Genomic DNA, 19,995 nt, shown 5'->3' with positions numbered 1-19,995 from the left:
CATCACTGACATTTTGATAGCATAAAAGGTTTTCCAAAGGCTTTGTATGCATTTCCTCATTTGATCCTCATAATGAAGTTTCATTTGTGTGGTTTTATCTTACATCCTGCTACTTTGCATTGGGTAGCTCCATGGTGCAGTTGATAGAATGCTGGTTTTTGAGTCAGGAAGACCTGAATTCAAATGGGGCCTCAGGTACTTTCCAGCTGTGTGACTCTGGGCAAGTCCCTTAACTTCTGTCTGCCTCAGTTTTCTTGACTGTAGGATGGGTATAATGAAGAATCTACTTTGTAAGGTTGTTGTGAGGATCAAATGAGATAATATTTATAAAGAGCTTTTTTTTTAAAGTGCTAAGCACTTAATAAATTGTTGTTTCCTTCCTTTCAATTAATTTTTAGTTAAATCTCTAGGGTTCCCTAAGTAGATCATCATAGCTGCAACAAAAGTAATAATTGTTTCCTTTTTTTGCCTATGCTTATTCCCTCAATTTCTTTTCCTTGTCTTATTGTATGGCAAGCATCTCTAGAATTATATCAAACAAACGGAGGTACCATGGTGTGGTCTACCGAGCCAGGAAGACTTAGGTTCAAGTCTTGCCTCTGACACATCCTGGCTGTGTGACCTTAGACAAGACACTTAATCTCGTAGTGCTCTAGCAACTCTCTACCATTATATAATGCAGAGAAGGTATTGACCTACATTGATAGAGGGAATTATCTTATGGGAGTTCTCTATAGCAACGAAATCATAGGTCTAGTCCCCATCAAATAGTAATGGTGATAGGCACCTAGGTGACCCAGTGGAAGACATGGATTAAAATCTGGCCTGAGCTCCTATCTGTGTGACCTTGGGCAAGTCACCCGAGCTCTGTATACTGCAGTTTCCTCAACTGTAAAAAGGGGATATTTAATAATAATACCTAACCTCCCAGGGTTGTTGTTGTGTGGAACAAAGGAGATACTATTTGTAACGCACTTTACACAGTGCCTGGAACACATTAGGTGTTGTTTAGAAATGGTTGTTGTTATAATAGACATTTTTACAACAAGGCTTTATTGGTTAATTCTGCTACCTGTTCACACAAAGAAACTAAGTCCTACCAGTGCTTCCTTCTCCTGCTGATTACTCTGATTCAATAAAATTTTGTCCCGTGAGTTCAACAGCCCAATACTATCCGAATAGCTGGTAGGTTCTTGTTTTTAGCCAATGAATGCATTTTTTTTGGTTTGTTTTTTGGCTAGGCAATGGTGTTAAGTGACTTGGCCAGGGTCACACAGTGTTATGTGTCTGAGGCCAGATTTGAACTCAGGTCCTCCTAAATCCAGGGCCGGTTTTGTATCCACTGCACCACCTAACTGCCCCAGAATGAATTCCATTTTGACGAAGCTGCAGGTGCCCAGGTTTCTCTAGAATTTACTTCCTTTATTTATTGGGGCCAGTTAAGTGGCACAGTGGATAGAGTGCTGCTCCAGGAATCAGGAAGACCCGAGTTCAAATCCGACCTCAGACATTTGCTAGCTGTGTGATCCTGGCCAAGTCACTTAACTCCTGCATGCCTCAGTTTCCCCATCTGTAAAATGGGGATAATAATGGTACCTACCTCCCAGGGTTCTTATATGGATAAAATGAGACAGTAATTGTAAGTGCTTAGCACAGGGCCTGGAACATAGTAAGTGCTATGTAAATGTTTATTATTATTATTAGTCCTCAACCCATATCTCTGGGATATTTTGCTCCACATATAAACAAATCATTATACAGGTTGTTGTGCACCTTCAGGCTATCTCTTAGAAGCAGCCTCTAGCCTTTCACCCCTTCTCTCTGTCTTTAGTCGTTTTTCAGTCTGTCTGACTCTGTGTGACCCCATTTGGGAATTTCTTGGCAAAGATACTAGAATGGTTTGCCATTTCCTTCTACAATTCACTCTGCAGATGAGGAAACTGAGGCAATCAGGGTTAAGAGACTTGCCCAGGGTCACACACCTATGAAGTGTCTGAGGTCAGATTTGAACTCAGGAAGATGAGTCTTCCTGACTCTAGGTCCAGCACTCTATTCGCTTCAGCACCAGATTCATAGAAGACTGAGAATTTTAGAGCTAGAAGGGTCATTATAAATCATCTAGTCCACCTTTGCACCCAAACCCATTTTACAGATGAGAAATATGAAGGCCAGAGGGGATGAAGTGACTTGCTCTAGGTCACACAGAGAGTTAGCAACAGAATTACAAATGAAACCCAGGGTCTAGGCCAGGTAGAATGGTTAGTACTAACTAACCTTTTAACCTAGACCTATTCTCTGTCCTATTGCCCTATACTGGCCTTTGGAGTACCTCCTCTCTGGAGGCCAACTAGCCCCAAATCCAGAGGTCTGAGCTGCAATAATACCCTCCTCATTGCAATGTTCTCCCTTCCAGACTCATTTTTCTCTCATAGTTCGATCCCATACTCCCTGGTGATCCTCCTATCAGATTTGTTTCTGTGCATCCTCATTCCCACATCACTGGTAGTGCAATGCCAGTGTAAACCTTTCCTCAGCCCTTCCCCCACTCCACTCATAACAATAAATCCTTAGCCCTTTTAGGTTTGCAAAGTTACAGATATCTCATTTGACTTTCACAACAACCCTGGGAGGTGCTATTGTTATCTCTATTTTGCAGATGAGGAAACTGAGGCAGACAGAGGTTAAGTGACTTGCCCAGGACCACACAGTAAATGTCTAAATCAATTTGAACTTGTCTTCCTGACTTCCTGGTCCAATGCTCTATCCAGTGCCCCACCTAGCTCCACTCCATCTCCTCCCCTCACTCTTGGATGGCTGAAGTATCTTGCATCTTTTGTTTTCTAGACCCTAGGTTTCACAACCATAGAACATTAATAATTCTTGGCACACAGTATGTAGTAACTGTCCACTCCTACTCCCCCTCCCCACGCAACAAAGGCAGGATCTGTCAGTTACCATAGTAGTATGTGGTGGAGAGGATGTAGGATGTGGTTAGCAACCATTCTAAAGTGACATGTTAAATAGTCCTTTATTCCCCTCTCTCCCAAATGGAAGAGACAGCCACATGCCCATCTGGCCAGAGGCACCAGCCATGCCAAAAAGGATGCACTAGAAATATATCTAACCTCTTTTGGGCCCTCACAGCTGCATGGTCATTTTAAAAATCATCCCTGGTTGACCTGGTTGACCATTACTCCCCTCATCTGCTGTGTGCCAAGCCTGTCCTCCCCCATCTCCCACACCACTTCCTCCCCTCTTGCGAAGAATAGACACCTTTGTCTTCTACTCAACTGAGAAAAACGGGTGAACCACTGTGGATTCCCTTTTCTGGTCGACACCACTCTTCCAAACCCCTTAGCATCATTGCTTAATATCCTTTGCTACAGTGGGTGTGTGTATGTGGGGGGAGAGGGGGAGAAGGGAGAGAATGAGGGTGATAATTGTCTGCAAACAGATTCTTTTGCAATGGAGATCACCAAGAAATAGGGCACTTAGCACAGTGCCTGGCACATAGTAATAATGATAGTTAGCATTTACATAGGGGAGGTAGGTGGAACAGTGGATAGAATACTGGCCTTGGAATCAGGAGACTCATCTTCCTGAGCTCAAATCTGGCCTCAGACACTTAATAGCTGTGTGATCCTGGGCAAGTCACTTAACCCTGTTTGCCCGAGTTCCCTCCTCTGTAAAATGAACAGAAGGATATGGCCAACTACTCCAGTATCTTTGCCAAGAAAACCTCAAATGGGGTCATGAAGAGTCAGACAGGAGTGAAACAAATGAATAATAAAACATTTACACAGCACTAAGTAACAAGCACTATGCTATGTGCTTAACAATATCTCATTTGATCCTCACAACTCAGGGAGGTAGGTGCTATTAATTACCCCATTTTACAGTTGAGGAAACTAAAGCAGATGGAGGATAAAGCGACTAGTAAGTGTCTGAGGCTGGATTTGAATTCAAGTCTTCCTGACTCCTAGCCCAGCACTCTACCTACTGTACCCCCTCCCCCCAGCTGCCCCTAGTAAGTACATAATAAATACTTGTTGACTGCCCATATATATGTTGTGAAAACCTACAGGCCTAGAATAACTTTCCGGTTCCATTTTTGTACATTTCACAGATTTCCATGTGAAACTTTATGCAACACTAAGTTTCCCAAATAATTCCCATTTTTGTAAAACATTTCATCTAAATTTTACTTTAACAAGTAGGTAAAATGGGAGTCCTTTTCTTACTGGTTTGGAAATAGCTTTTAAAGAGTTAGTGATTTCCTTTTTAAGCCCATGATCCACGAAATGTCCTAGAAGCCATTCAGAGTCTTACTTAAAGAGTCACACGACATTATGCAAATTCCATTTTTTATTTATTTTCTTGTACCACAAACTTATCTGTCATTTACAACCTGATTAGCACAAGCCAGTTGCAAAAGAAAATGAGAACTGTTAATTCTCTACATTACAAGCTATGGATAGAGCACAGATTCAAATATTTATATATAAACAGCTTTTACCAGGAGCAGCGTCACTATAATTCCTTTTAAAATTAGCTTTATGACTTAAATAGTTACGCTTGTATTAAGATTTGCATCATCTACAATACATTGTCATTTTTAGAAGCAATTATGAATTTTAACTATGTCTTTTTTTTAAATCCCCACAAACTAGTGACAACTAGCAATTATCTTAAATTTTCATTATTTACAATTGAACATGTAGGGTCCTGATTCACAAACTTAGTGCATTCCATGATTTCCTTTGAAGTTTCCTCTAGAAAGTAAGCAGTGCATAGTTATGTGTTTCCCCAGCTAAAATGTGGGGCAAATGGCTTTTAGAAGGCAAAGCTTTGTTTACATGCTTACTGGAAAATGGGGCTATTCAGAATTGGGGGAGGGAGGAAGAGACAAGAGTTCAAGGACTACAGTGACAAATGATGAATTCTGGGCCTTCAGTTGGACTGTATGCTTTATTTGATTGGCAAATCTATAGAAAGAAATAAGTGAAGGTGGGCACCCAGAGCAAAAAATCCAAGCCTTTTCAGGTGCAGAATTATTTGGCAGCCCCAACTTTAAATTCCAGTCCTTTTAATATTTGTTTATAGAAAACAGAAAAAGAAAAAAAAAGCTTGAGGATAATTTTTAAAGGAAGTTTTATTACCCAGAAAAAACTAAGTTGATACCCTTTTGTCTATGTAATTCCAATCTGTGAAGTCTTTAATGATTGGCTTTACGAATACCATTAGACCACAGCAGGATTTTATTTAGTCTCAAAACTCTGGGTCAAAGGTGACCACCTGCCTTCACTGTTTCCCTTTAAAAAGAAGCACAGTACATAAGGTGCTAGAAAGCAAAGATTACAAAGTAAAAACCTTTTGGAGTTATAAAAATGATTCAATGAGCTGATTCAAAATCAATCAAGAAGGGGAAGTCTGGACTTCGTTAAAGTGACATAAGGGAAATTTTAGTGAATCAGGGCCTAAGGATGAAATTTGTTTGCTTCTCTCTCTTTTTTTTTTTAGAACAAGGTAGATCCTTTAGAGCAACAATAAAATGTACAGTAAACATCTCAACCTCTGGAATGCACGTATAATGTATGGATACCAGTACATTACATTTACAAAACTGGTTTGGACAGCAGCTCCTCCCAGAGTAAGGATTTTTAAAAAAATGTACAAGCCAGTTCACAAAGACTTTAGATATAATGTTATTAAAATACACTGTTGATCATAAAAATATTTCACTATGTACACGTGTACTATATAAACTCTATATCCACCTGGGAAGTCTTTAAGTGAATTTCAGGCTCACTGGCCCATCTGAGGGCACAGTACCATTATTTTGGTCTTCACACCATGCCAATGGTCATGGTCCTGCAGCTAATTCTCAAATAACGTAACTCAGATGTTCTACTCTTTTTAGCTGGGGGTGGGGTGGGGTGGGGACAGGCAACAAAATACCTAACTAGAAGAGCCAGTTTTATTTCCACTGTATTTTGCTTTCTTATATCCTGAGCCAAGCAACTCGGGGCATTCACTTAATTCATTTGCAATCTTGTTACATTCCAAAAGAAGGCTGTAATTGATTTCATCAGTGATGACACTGTCTTGCTTGTAGTCAGGATGCTTTGCAACAAACTCCCTCATCCATCGAGCAGCTGTCATCAGTTCTCCTGGAAAAAAGATTAAAAATGAAGAACTACACAAAAAGGGGTCATTTAGATACAACTAGATCTAAGTGTCAACAGTTAACTTTAAAATAATGGGAGACACATATGAATTTGATGAAGACAAGCAGAGCCTGGAAGAAAAAATAACATATACAACAACTATAATAAGGCAAAGGAAAAGATTAAAAAGCAGCTAAATTTAAAATTAATCCTGGTCTAGAACACACATGGTGAAACACACATTTCAAGACTTCGGTTGTGGAATGTGATATATGCTGTCACACTTACTCTCCATGTAGATTGGCTTTGGTTAAATCTTTTCCTTTAAAATAAGGGAGAGGGACAGCTAGGTGATGCAGTGGACAGAGCTCTGGCCTTGGAATCAGGAGGACCCAAGTTCAAATGTGGCCTCACACACTTGACACTTACTAGCTGTGTGACCCTGGGCAAGTCACTTAACCCTAACTGCCTCACCAAAACAAAACAAATAAACAAGGGAGGAACAGGAAAAGTACCAGGATGTGTCGGATGATCTGGGTTCAAATCCTGCCTTTGCCATTTTACAACTTGTGGGATCTTGGGTAAATTCTTACTTAAACCTCCCCGGGCCTTAGTCTCCTCATATGTAAAATAAGCTAGATGGACTCCAAGGGCCCTTCTGGCTCTAAATGTATGACTCTGTTAAGTGGGAAAAAGGGACTTAGAGGATAAAATGTGTCACAAAAACAAAAAGTGTCAATAATGCCCCCCCCTTCTTTAATGGGAGTACTAAGGTTGGATGCCAACACCCACCCATCCATCCCTTTCTTTGCCGGAGGTGTCTCAGCCACCCACTCCACTCTAACCCTTGAACCCTTTATCCTCTTGGGAGACAAGCATCTTGGTAGGGGAGCCCTTGCTCCCCGAGATTCCTGAGGCCTTGCCGTCTCTCCTGCTATTTTCCCTGCAGAACTAATGCAAACTGGTATTTCCATCTGCCATGAACTAAACATGAACATAAAACTCCCGGTTAGAATGGGAGCTCCTTGAGGTGAAGGGCTATCTCAACCTCTAGCGCTCAGCATATAGTAAGGGCTCTAAAAACTTCTTTTCCTTTATGGTTGTCATGGGAAAAGCAGATCTCTGGGGAAATGAGAAAAGTTTCCTTCAAAAGAAAAATGGAAGGTATGCTTCTATGTGTGCTAGGATATTTCTCTTGAAGACACCCTTTGGTGTATACAGCTGTAAGGAAACGTCTTGGGTTTTTTCAAACGACTGATTTTTGACCTAGGGAAGTGGAGAACAAAAAGCATTGTAACCATGATGAAGCTAAGAGAAAGAGGACAGTTGGGGTAAGGATAGTTACACCTATTAATATTTACACTTTCCAGAGAGTTAGACCAAGTGGGTTGTTATAAGGATGGGGGGAGGGCTTGGGAAGTAGAAGGGACATTTGGCCCTAAAAGAGCATCTGAAACACAAGCAAATGTGCCAACAGTGATCAAGCTTCATGTACAATTTTAGTAATTACAGATAAGAGGAGCAGGCTGCTGTGCTCAGCCAGGATTTTTCCAGGTGAGGCTGAAAACTCAGCACAGTGGCATACTTTCACCTGGCTCTCATCATCATCCCTGCATGATGCTCCCTCATTATCAGGATAGTAGTAACAGAGTTCAAATCTAAGGGCCAAGGTGACAAAGGTGTAAGCTTAGATGAAGAATGCAGAATGAACTAAGCATCAGATGCACATTTAATAAGAGAATTTGGAGGCTAGGGGCTTGGGCTCATTCAGTGGGCAATCCAACTTGCCCATTTCAAAAAATTAGCTGTTTCAAAGGCTAATTCAGTGTAAAACACAACATCTTTTCCCTTTGGAAAAATCTATCAACAAGAATATAAGTGACAGTAACCTGAAAATTCAGATCACCTGGAATTCACACTTTTTAAAAAGTCCATTGGGGTTAAGTGACTTGCCCAGGGTCACACAGCTAGTAAATAAGTGCCAAGTGTTCGGTCTGAGGCCAAATTTGAACTCAGGTCCTCCTGACTTCAGGGCTGGTGCTCTATCTACTGCACCACCTAGCTGTCCCAAATTCACACTCATCTGACCCCATACCATATAATGTATCTAGTTCTTAATTCCTTGCTGGGGCGGGGGGGGGGCGCCAAAAGAAAACTGCCTGGAGCTGGGTCCTAGCATAGTCTGAAGCATCACTGGAATGCTAAGCCAGTTCTGGTGATGAGGGAGAATGCCTCAGGAAGAGAATTTCCCCCAAGTTCTGCCTAACAGAATATGACCCTAGCAGGATCAATCATGTCAGCACCCTCTACTCAATAAATTCCAATGGCTCCCCAATGTTTCTAGGAGAAAACAGAAAACCCTCTGTTTGGCATTCAAAGTCCTTCCTAACCTAGCCCCCTCTCCCACCTCGCCACTCCTCTCACACCTCACTCCCCAATATTTACTCTTTGATCTGGTGACACTGGCTTCCTGGGCCGACGGACAATCTCTTGACTCCAGGCATTCTCTCTGGCTGTCCCCATGCCTGGAATGCTCTCCCTCCTCTGCTCTCACTACTGACCTCCCTGGCTTCCTTTAAGTCCCAACTAAAATCCTACCTTCTCTGCAGGAAGCTTTCCCCAACCCCTCTTAATGTCAGTGCTTTTCCTCTATTAATTTTTCCTATTTATCCTGTATGTGGCTCACTTTCTATACATGTGTTTGTGCATGTTGTCTCCCCCATTAGACTGTAAGCTCCTTGAGGACAAGGGACTGTCTTTTGCCTTTTTTTTTTATTCCCAGTACTTAGCACAGTGCTAGGCACAAAGTAAGTGCTTAATAAACGTTCATTGATTGATGTAATCAGAAGGCAGGTCTGTAGCCAATTATTTTTAAACTTTGAGACCAAAGGAGAAGAGAAAAAACCCAAACTTTCTCCCCAAATAGAACCCAAATGTTTATTACATGACTTTCTATGACTTACCACATAACAATATGAAAAAATGTGTGGGAAAATTTGTAATTATATGTTCTAAAAGAGGAACATTTCTTATTTGGCTTGTTAATCAAAACCATATTTTTATTTACATGTTCACTGAACATTCACAGGGAAAAAAAATCAACTAAATTCACACAGTATATGTTGGGACTGGTACTGGTTATTTAATACTACATATTAATAATCTATTTAAAGATAAGAATGGGTCTGAGATTTCTAGGCAAGACTAATTTCATAAGATGAATAGTAGAAAAAAAACCCTGAACATTATTATCAAGTTTTTCTGCTGTATGACAGCTGAAAAAAAAAAACACCGTACATACCTGATGCTCTCTTCTTAATTAGCTTCAAGTAATTAAGTATGCTGCATCTTGTGTCTACATCTACTTCCATATTTTCCAGGTAAGAGTTTAGGATTGGTATCAATCCAGGAAAAACACCTTCCTATTAAAAAAAAAAAGTTCTCACGTGGTTTTTATTTTTCTTCTTGATAACTTACATCAACACAGAATTTGTGACCAGGTCAACCAACTCTACCTTCCCATTGATGATTGTATCTATGCTCATCAATGTGAATTCTTCAGTGTCTGTCTCAGTACCATTCTGGGCTGTACTACAACCATCTACCACAGCAGTGCCACCTAGGGAAAGGGATGGGGAGAGGAGAAAATTAAGTAACTCATCCTTAGTGTAAACTGGATATGAAAAAGTCTAAACTTACTGAAAAGAGGTTTTGAACCTTTGCAAATATCTTTCCTGAAATAAAACAGCCCATGTAAGACAGCATCTCGTTTCTGAGCCACTTTCATGTTTTCATCAACCTATAAGAAAAGGAAGAGTTTTTAAAATATCATCAAATTAGGCAAAGTCATTACTTCTTTGGTGCTGAGAGTTAAAGACTTCCTTAAGAAACATGTATTTGTACTGGAGGGGATGTGGAAAAGTACAGACACTAATGCACTACTGGTGGAGCTGTGAACTGGTCCAGCCATTCTGGAGAATAATTTGGAACTATACCCAAAGGGTTATAGAACTGTGCATACCCTTTGATCTAGCAATACCACTACTAGGTCTGTATCTAAAAGAGATTTAAAAAAAAAGGAAAAGGAAAAAGACCTATATGTACAAAGATATTTATAGCAGCTCTCTTTGTGGTGGCAAAGAACTGGAAATTGAGAGGATACCTACAAACTGGGGAATGACTGAACAAGTTGTGGTATATGACTGTGATGGAATACTATTGTGGTATAATAAATGACAAGCAGAATAATTTCAGAAAAAAACCTGACAAGACTTACATGAACTGATGCAAAGTAAAGTGGGCAGAACCAGGAGATCATTGTACCCGGTAAGAATAATACTTTTACAATGACTTAACTGTGAAAGGCTTAGATATTCTCACCAACATCAGGAGCTAAGATAATTCCAAGATACTCATGATGAAAAATGCTAGCCTCCAGAGAGGGAACTGAGTGCAAACTGAAATGTAAATTTTTTCACTTTATTTTCTTGCCTTTTTTTGGCAACGTGGTTAATATAGCAATGTTATGCATGATTTTACATGTATAATTGATATATCACTTGCCTTCTAAATGGGTTGGGGAAGGGCTGGAGGGAGGGAGAGAATTTGGAACTCAAAAAAATTTTTTAAAAGAATATTAAAAAATATATTAAAAAATGCTAAAAGTATGCAAAAAAAATTTTGCATTTACTATTGCTTTCTGGCTAATTCAACAGATGACACATATAGTTTTAGTGTCCAATATTCATTAGGTGATTTGCACACGCCTCTGTTACCACAGGTTCTTCTGAAAATAGGGTCAACACACCATAGCCCTCTGGAGATCCATGCTACAAAAACATATATTGTTAGGGTCCTTCAGTTATGGAAGCAATAATAAATCTTCTCAGACGAAGTTCAATACAAGGCTACCACCAGTTCACTGCCTCACGAGGTTGAGACAGAGCTGATAAATTATTTGTTCATCTGAGAAGGATGATGAATAAAGCTGGGAAAACATCAGACCTGCTGATTTCAAATGAAGGAAATTTTAACCTCAAAGTACTGAATGGGGGTGGGCCCAAGATATCAGGTGTAAAAGGAGACTCTGTCTCTGAAACCTAAAATCTTTTGAGTTTCCTAGAAGGGATTTGTCCAGAATCACACAGCCAGAATATGTCAGAGGAGGGATGTGAACCTAGGTTTTCCTGGATCACTCCCACCTCAATTATGCCTTGCCTCTGAATGGACAGATTCACAAAACATTAGGGCTGGTAGGTACTTTGGGATTATCTAGTTCAACCTTCTTATTTTTATAGGAAACTGAGGTATACAGAGATGAAGTGACCTGCCTGAGGTCACACAGTGAATCACAGAGGCAGAAAGGAAAAGCAGTTATTAAATGCCTACTACATGCTAAGTACTTTTACAATACTTTCTCATTTGAGGCTCACAACAACCTAGGTGCTAGAATTATTTTTAATTTTTCTCTTACAGTTGAGCAAACTGAGGCAAAGAGGGTTGAAGTGACTTGCCCAGGGTCACAGGGCCAATAAGTGTCTGAGTCTGGATTTGAACTCAGGTCTTCTTGACTCCAGACTCAGTACTCTATCTACCGAGCTACCAGCTGTCTCTAGGAATCATGCCTCCCACCCCTCACTGTTCTTTCTATTCACCACATGTGAATGCCTTCCACTTTTAAAGTTTTCTTCAAATTTGCCATCAGAGAAATTTTTAACTGTATCTAGTCCTCAATAAAGGGGTTCTGACCCTGAAAATGAGGTGTTATCTCTATAAAATGTTAATTTCCTTCAAGGGTCATTGTAGATACCAGAATTCAATTGAATATTTTGTGAAAATTGTCACATTTCCTATAGGTAAACACCTACTTCAGGGTTCCATCTACCTAGAGTTGGAGCAACATTAACTTGTGTTTATTCATGTGGTCTTATGTTTCTAAATATTTTTCATGTTTATTAAATATAAAATACTGAAAAATAAACTAACTCCCTAAATAAAATTCCTCTTAAAGAAAAATTCACAGGGTTAATACCCTTCTCTATATCCCTCATCTTCCCAACTAGGCTTTGAGGCCTAGTTAATATGAACAATCAGGTTTCCTAAATTTCAATGTTTTTATATTTTGTTAAAGAAATAGGAATAAAAGATGCTGCATAATAAAAAATATTTTTAAAAAGCAAATTGGACTTGTCTCATGTGACTCCATGACTTTCCAAAAAGTTAATGCAAAAAACCTACCAAAAACTTCTAGCTCAAAGCTCTTTCAATAATGAAGTGTCAGACCAGAAAATGCTGATGAGAAGGCTCTATTCAGGACAACGATGTATTTAGGAAGGGCTAACGCTTTCTTCCTAAGGAATTCTAACAAGGTCGCATACTCTATTTTGCAAACTGCTGAGTGCTGAAGAAGCCTCAGACTTGGGGGATGTAGGTTTATGATCAGCATATCAAGAAATTCACTCTTACCTTTGACAGAGGAATGAGAAAATCCAATGTGTATGAAAGGATTACTCTGGTTAGCAGGACTACAAACACCACATAGGCAGAGTTCTCAAAGTCTGTTAATTGAACCTAGACAACAAAATGTTCATAAGTTTTAAAGTCTTGACATAACTCCAAACACAAACATGTCCCCCCCTGCAAAAAAGCATACAGACAATAACCACTCTAAAATAATCATAACTCACACAATTCCACCTCATATTTGCATGGTGCTTTTAACTTTTTTGAAAGCACTTGAAGACATGTCATTTTATACTAAGATTAAGTAGGGTAGATTGTATTTTCCTCATATAAGAAACAAACAAAACAAAACAAAAACAACCTAACAACTGAGGCATTAAGAATAGCTGGCTAACCTACAGTCACACAGAGATAGTAGCAAGGTCAGGATGAATACTCAGGTCTGACCCCTAATTCGGTGTTCTAGCAAACCACTGTACTTTTGTGGCTGTGAGGCCTAGTTAATATTTACAATCCTGTTTCCTTGAAAAACCCCATATGGTTTGAAGACCGTCTAAAACAGTGTCTTGGAGCCCTTCTTAGAATAATGCCTTAAATGCAAATACAAAAACCACAGGATTACAAAGGAAATCAATTATACTGAAATACAGTTATAAACATTATTTTTTTAAAAAATCTTGGGTTAAGAACCCCTGATCTTTTAGATTCCAAAAATTATTTTGATCTTGCACTGAATTATTTAAGTCTTCAAAATTAACTACTGGACATTATTCAAGTGTTGAACTCCCACTGATATAACCTGGTAGCATTCTTACCTCCATGGGCCTGAATTCTACTCTCCATCCAATATCTGAATTTGGAGGAGGAGGCTTAAATCTCATGGTCTGCCAATTTGTAGACTGAATATTCTGTAAGAATCAACACATGACAAACAGAATATGCAACCAACAATTTATGAAGGAAACACAATTATTCATTTTGCTTGACAAGTACACTGAAATGACCTTTTAACCAGCTCTACTTTATCCAAACAGATCACTGACCAATTTTCTGCCTTGTCAGGCCAATGTGAAGGCAGCTAAACACTGAAAACAAGCAGATTTATAGATATATATAAGTATCTACACCTAGAAATATAAGAACTGGAAGGAACCATGTTACAAGTATCTCGTGTCAGGAATGTATCCTTGTCTTTTTTTCAAGGGTCACCTCACACAAAGTCTTTCCTGATGCTGTGAGTTATTACCGTCCTCATTTTCCTCAAATGATCATGTCTATGGCTACCTGTTGACACGCTGTACCCCCCCCCCCCCAGTAGAACATAAATTCCTTGAGGACAGAGACCGCTTTTCATTTTTGACTTTGTGTCTGTAGTGCCTGGCATACTTAGCAAGTGGCTAATATTTGTTGGATTAAGATGCACGGTGAAAACAGCTTAATACACAATATATCATATATATGTACATTTTTGTATACATACATCCACACACGTATATGTACGTTAATCAATCAGTACAGATTACAAAATCTGTACTGTTAGGCTATATTATATCCCTGAAATTATTGCCCTGTGGAATATCCGTTTGGATTAGTAAGGGTAAATCTGAATGACCTGGTTACTGGCTGAAGAACTGTGAGGACGATGGAAAATACCAGACCAGTGGTCATATGACCAATTCAGTAAATGTGGTGAGGTGTACCATAATCCCTTTATCAGAGTATTTCGGACTTTACATTCCTTAGTCTCTTACTATGCTGGTTAATGAATGACAAATACCTGTCCTCATTGCGGTGTAGATTGCTGTTCACAGCAAATCCATATAGAGAACATAAACCTGCACTAAGTAAACGTATTCAGAATGAAAAGGGGATACCTCAAAATGGTCAGATTCATTAGCATCATCTAGGTGTATCTTCTCTTCAAACAGAGTCAGCGGGTCTCGAATAAAGAGGTGGGCAATGTGCTGGGCCAGGAGATGGTCAATACCTACAGAAGAAGGACACAGGAAGCTCACTCCAAAGGTTGTTAAGACTTTGCTTGTTTCACTAGCCTAGGCAGAGAATGAGGAAACTCTACAAGTGTAGAGGAGAGTTCCTCTGATAGACAAAGTACACTAAAAGGACATCATCTTCTTTCTGGAAAGAGCTACTTTGTTCCATGTTTCTACTTTGTACTGGTTTTCCTTCTGATATCAGGGTTTGTTTTTTTTTTTCACTTCCCCTTTTCTTCTGAACTTAAACAAATGAAATGAACATTTCCACATACACTGCAGAAATGGAGATTACACACAAAACTGAATTTCTATAATGTACACAGCTTGCTTGTCTTTTTAGGTATACAGGACAAATTCAACATGTAATTTTCAAAGCTGTCCTGTACGTCTGTGAGTCCTTCTCTTCTTCCTCTCTTAAATGGGAGCCCTCTCCTTATTTTATCCCACAGCGTAGGGCTATGGGGAGAGAAACTTTACCTACCTTGTAACCAACATACATAAGCAAGCAGCAAGCAAAAGTATTTCCCACACAGACCATGGCCAAAAATACACGTCTGATTCTGCGTCTCTAAGTCCTGTATCTGTTTGAAGCTCGTGGTGTATAGTGTGAGATTTTCATCTGCATCTACTTTCTTCCGAAGTGCTTTCTAGTTTTCCGCAGTTTTAGTCAAAGAGCGAGTTCTTACCTCAGAAAAGCTGGGGTTCTTTGGGCTTATTAAACACAAGGCTAACTAGGTTTGTTTGCTTCTGTAATTCACCTAATCTGTTCTGCTGATAAACCTCTATTTTTTAACTACTACTTAATTATTATGTTGATGCTTACTGCTTTGTAACATAGTTTTGAGAACTAGTACTGCTAGCCCCTGCCTTCCCACTTTATTTCCCCTTTATTTTACTTGAGTTTCTTGAGCTTTTATTCCTCCAGATGAATTCTATTTTTTTCTTCTGGCTCTATAAAGTAATTCTTTGGTAATTTGATTTGTATGACCCTGAAAAAGTAAATTAATTTAGGTAGTGCTATCATTTTTATTTTATTGGTTCATCTTACCCAGGGGCAATTAACGTTTTTCCAATCATTTAGGTCTACTTCTGTCAGGAGTATTTTGTACTCTCATATTTGTATTCTTTGTACCCTTTTGTACAGTTAACATTCATATAATTTCCATGGATATCCTGGTAGGTTGACTCAAATATTTTATGCATTGTGTAGTTATTTTGAATAGACTTTTTCCCTCTTCCTGCTGAATTCTATAGGTAATATACAGAAATACTAACGGTTTATTTTATATCCTGCAACTCTGCTCATTATTGTTTCCAAATAATTTTTAATTGTTTCTCTAAGTAAACCATTATATTATCTGCAATAAATAATTTTATTTCTTCTCTACTTATGCTTATTTCCTCAATTTCTTTATCTTGTTTTATTGCCACAGCGAACATTTATAGCATTATATTGAATAATAATGATGATAATGGACATCTTTGATTTTGCCCTGATCCTACTGGAAAGGTCTCTAGTTTATCCTCATGACATACAATGCCAGCTCTTATTTTTAGAGAGATACTATTTACCATATTAAGGAAATGTATATTTACTTCTTTTTTTTAAGCTTCCATTTTTGGTTTGAAAAAGAAAATACGAGCTAGTATTTTTCTGCATGTATTGAAATAATCACGTGGGTTTTTTTCAATTCTTTTTATTAATATGGTCTATTATGTTTATACTTTTCTTATTCTAGACTAACCCTGAATTCCTGGTATAAATCTAACCGATTATTACGTGTGTAATCTTTTTGATATAATGCTACTCTTAATGTTACTTTATTTGAAGGTTGTGTTGATATTTGTAAGGGCTATTAGCTCACAGTTTTCTTTCTCTGTTTCAATTCTCCTTGGTTTAGGTATCAAGACCATATTTGTATTATAGAAGGAATTTTCTAAGTTCCTTTCTGTTCCTATTTTCGAAAAGTTTATGTAATATTGTAATTAATTGTTCTCTGAATGTCTGATAGAATTCACTTGGAAATTCACCTGTTCTGGTATTTTTTTCTTTGGAAGTTTATTTATAGCTTGTTCAGTTTTGTTTTCTGAGATTGGTTAAGTTTTCCATTTCCTGTTCTGTAAATCTGGGTATTTCTGACATGATGGCATACTTTTATCCACTCAGTCTGTGAGTACATCTGCCCTAGACCTGTATTCATACCTCTAAAGAATATAGGTTTTTAGGGAAATACAAGACAAGCACAGCTTTGAGAGTTACACGCTGAATTTATTATATGTGGGTTGTTTTTTTTAAAGCAAGCTGTACATGACAGAGTTTCATATGTGAACTTTTTTTTGCTCTAATTTCTATACGAAAACATTCTGTCTCTTGGGGGAATAAAAAGATTTTCAGAATATTCTTACTAAAAAAAATGAAAGGATTTCACAGATGCCCAGGATCTGAGACATATAGTCAAGTAACCTTTTAAGAGTTACCATATTCCCTGCAGTACGTGGATTTAAGACATCTCCAAAGGCCCCGTGATGGAAAATGCTGTCCACATACAAAGAAAGAACTATGGAGTTTGAATGCAGATCAAAGCATACGATTCACTATTCTTTTTCTTCTGTTGAGTTTTGTTTCCTCTTTCTGGTGGTTCCTCCTATTGGTTCTAATTCTTACGTACAATATCACTAATGTGAAAATGTTCGATAGGAATATATATGTATAGCCTTTATCAGATTGTGCGCCGTTTTGGGGAGGGTGGTGGGGAGGAAGGGGGAGAAAAATTTTAAACTCAAAAGCTTGTGGAAGTGATTGTTGATAAATCAAAATAAGTTAATTAATTTTAAAAAAAAGTTACCATAGACTTCGTACTTATAACAAAAAACAGTCAGCAAATACGGCAAAAATGAGTTTTGAAGAGCTAAAAATGGAGCATTAAATCTGAATACCAGGATCAGGTACTCACCTTCCTTTAATAGACGTTCATAGATTTCTTTATCTTTTGTCAAATCAATGTCATTGTATTTTTCACCACACTTAGAGAGATAACTGTCTATAGAATCATATCGAGATTTGCTAATCCTATAGCTGTTGTTCTTCAGAGGCTAAAACAGAATAGATTTTTTTTTAATAAATAATGCCATATAAATAAAATACTGTAACTGAAAAGGTAACACTAAAACTTAAGGGATAATAACAACATTGTTCAAAGAACAACTGTCAACAACCAAATTATTCTTTTTATTATATTCAAATCAGTGACAAAGGGCTTATGAAGGAAGATGCTATCTACTTCTCGAGAAAGAACTGATAAACAGAAGTTAGTATGACTTTACATTATATATCTATTTCTCTAATCTATTTCTCTAGTGTGAGGTGGGGAGGGAGGGAGGGAAGGAGAGTTTAGAGCTCAAAATATAACAAAAAAATTAAATTAAATTTTGAAAAAACTTAAGGGAAATGAAAAACTTATTGATGCTGAAAAACATTTGTGAGGGAAGTGATGAAATCTTCTAGAAATTTTAAAGAAAAAAATAATGGCACATAATTGCTTTATGGGATGTTCTGAGTACAGTTATTACAATAAGGTAACTTCCAAAGCCCCTTTTGTTTTTATGAAACAACAGGAAGGGAAAAAAATCTACTTTGGAGGCAAGGACAAACTTTGTTGGAAATCATAATTCAAAACAAAACAAGCCCACAAACACACATTTTGAACTTAGTTCCACTGGCACAAAGAATAACTCACTACTTGGTTTCATGGGTATTTAAACATATGATTTCACAGCTAATAAACATGCCATAAAGCTCACAATCTTATATATGTTAGTACTCAATAATAATAATGGTGAAGACATGTATAATCAATGTAATATTGCATGCCTTCTCAAGGGGTGGAGGAGGCACGGGAGGGTAGAAAAGAATTTAGAACTCAAAATTGAAAAAAAATTAATATTAAAAGTTTCTTTTTGTGGTGGCCAAGAATTGGAAATTGAGGGGATGCCTATCAGTTGGCGAACGGCTGAACAATTTGTGGTATGTAATGGAATACTACTGTGCTGTAAGAAATGATGAGCAGGCAGACTTCAGAAAAATGGAAAGACTTATATGAACTGATGCTGAGTGAAATGAGCAGAACCAGGAGAATGTTGTACACAATAACAGCCACTTTGTGCGATGACTAACACTGACAGACTTAGCCCTTCTCAGCAATGCAAGGATCTAAGACACCTCCAAAAATCTCAAGATGGAAATGCTGTCCACATCCAGAAAAAGAACTATGGAGTTTGAATGCAGATCAAAGCACAATTATTTGCCCTTTTTTTTTTCTTCTTTCTCGTGGTTTCTCCAATTGGTTCTAATTATTCTTTACAACATGACTAACGTGAAAATAGGTTTAATACGAATGTATTATGTAGAGCCTATATCAAATTGCATGCCATCTTGAGGTGGGGGAGGGGATGAATGGGGAGAAAATTTGGAACTTAAAATCATATGGAAGTGAATGCTGAAAACTAAAAATAAATAAAGTTTTGAAAAAAGAAACCAAAAAAAGTTTCTTTTAATGTAATTGTCTATATTTAACAAAATAAAAATGTATTTAAAAAATAATAATGGTGAAGACTTGGGAAGAAATTACATTTCTTTTAAAGCAAATAGCATCACACAAGAGCACTGATTGTGTATCATCATAAAACTATTTGGTTAAAAAAATGCCATAACCATTGACTTGTGGAATACAGAACATAAATACGTGTTAAAAATTTCTAAGCATCTTAAGTAGGTAGCTAAGACAAGTACAGGTTTTAGAAAGTCATCAAGATTAGAAAACCACCCCCCTCCCTTCTTTCCACCAGAACTTAATCAATTTGGGGTGACTTCTGGCTGTTGTCACTAAGGAAGGAAGCAAGCTCCAACTTTGGATGGTAGTGACAGTCCTGTATTCCCTTCCCATTAGGGCCAAATGCCAACCTTGAAATCAGAGAGCCCAAAGATGCACAGAAGGTTCTAACCCATAAAAAGACATGAAACTTGTCATTGGCTGCCCCAAGACAGAAAAAATTCAAACAAGTTTTGAATACTGTTTGAAACAACATCCCCATTTTACCTGCTTAATTTAAATAGGCTATTTAAAAAAGCATTCACACCTCCAATCCTCTCTCCTCCCGAGTTCTATCATCTACAGATGCAGATATCACTCCCCAGCGACAATCAATATCTGAAACATAGCCTCGGTAGAAAGGAGATGAAGCACTCAAAGCCATCTAAAAACAAACAAAAATTAGCTTTGGCAGATAATGTTTCAGAGCTTTTTCTTATGTACTAAAAAGCCTCATGCAATCTGCTTTTGTTGTCACAAGAATAAAAGCCAGGATTAGTGCTT

At 38.0% G+C, this 19,995-nt stretch overlaps 1 protein-coding gene across 3 annotated transcripts in view; it reads right to left on the bottom strand.

Moving 5' to 3' along the window:
• Positions 1 to 4,347: 4,347 nt before the first annotated feature.
• Positions 4,348 to 19,995, bottom strand: part of GCLC (glutamate-cysteine ligase catalytic subunit) — an 80,429-nt gene continuing 64,781 nt past the window's right edge. For 2 of the 3 annotated variants that reach the window (XM_020993857.2, XM_020993856.1), the window contains 9 exons: positions 19,760 to 19,876; positions 17,578 to 17,716; positions 14,504 to 14,616; positions 13,445 to 13,537; positions 12,633 to 12,737; positions 9,885 to 9,966; positions 9,683 to 9,786; positions 9,469 to 9,589; positions 4,348 to 6,170 (listed from right to left, as the gene is read on the bottom strand). In XM_020993857.2, the coding sequence (XP_020849516.1) occupies positions 5,959 to 6,170; positions 9,469 to 9,589; positions 9,683 to 9,786; positions 9,885 to 9,966; positions 12,633 to 12,737; positions 13,445 to 13,537; positions 14,504 to 14,616; positions 17,578 to 17,716; positions 19,760 to 19,876 (1,086 nt within the window). In that variant the 3' untranslated portion in view covers positions 4,348 to 5,958. Of the gene's footprint in view, positions 6,171 to 9,468; positions 9,590 to 9,644; positions 9,787 to 9,884; positions 9,967 to 12,632; positions 12,738 to 13,444; positions 13,538 to 14,503; positions 14,617 to 17,577; positions 17,717 to 19,759; positions 19,877 to 19,995 lie in introns of all 3 variants that reach the window. The other variant, XM_020993858.2, reaches the window with a different exon arrangement.

This window comes from Phascolarctos cinereus, unplaced genomic scaffold (assembly GCF_003287225.1).
Source record: "Phascolarctos cinereus isolate Bilbo 61053 unplaced genomic scaffold, phaCin_HiC Scaffold_5;HRSCAF=322, whole genome shotgun sequence".
Classification (NCBI taxonomy): Eukaryota; Metazoa; Chordata; class Mammalia; order Diprotodontia; family Phascolarctidae; genus Phascolarctos; species Phascolarctos cinereus.
The sequence above is the reverse complement of the archived record's forward strand: the minus strand, read 5'-3'. Positions and strand labels throughout refer to the sequence as shown.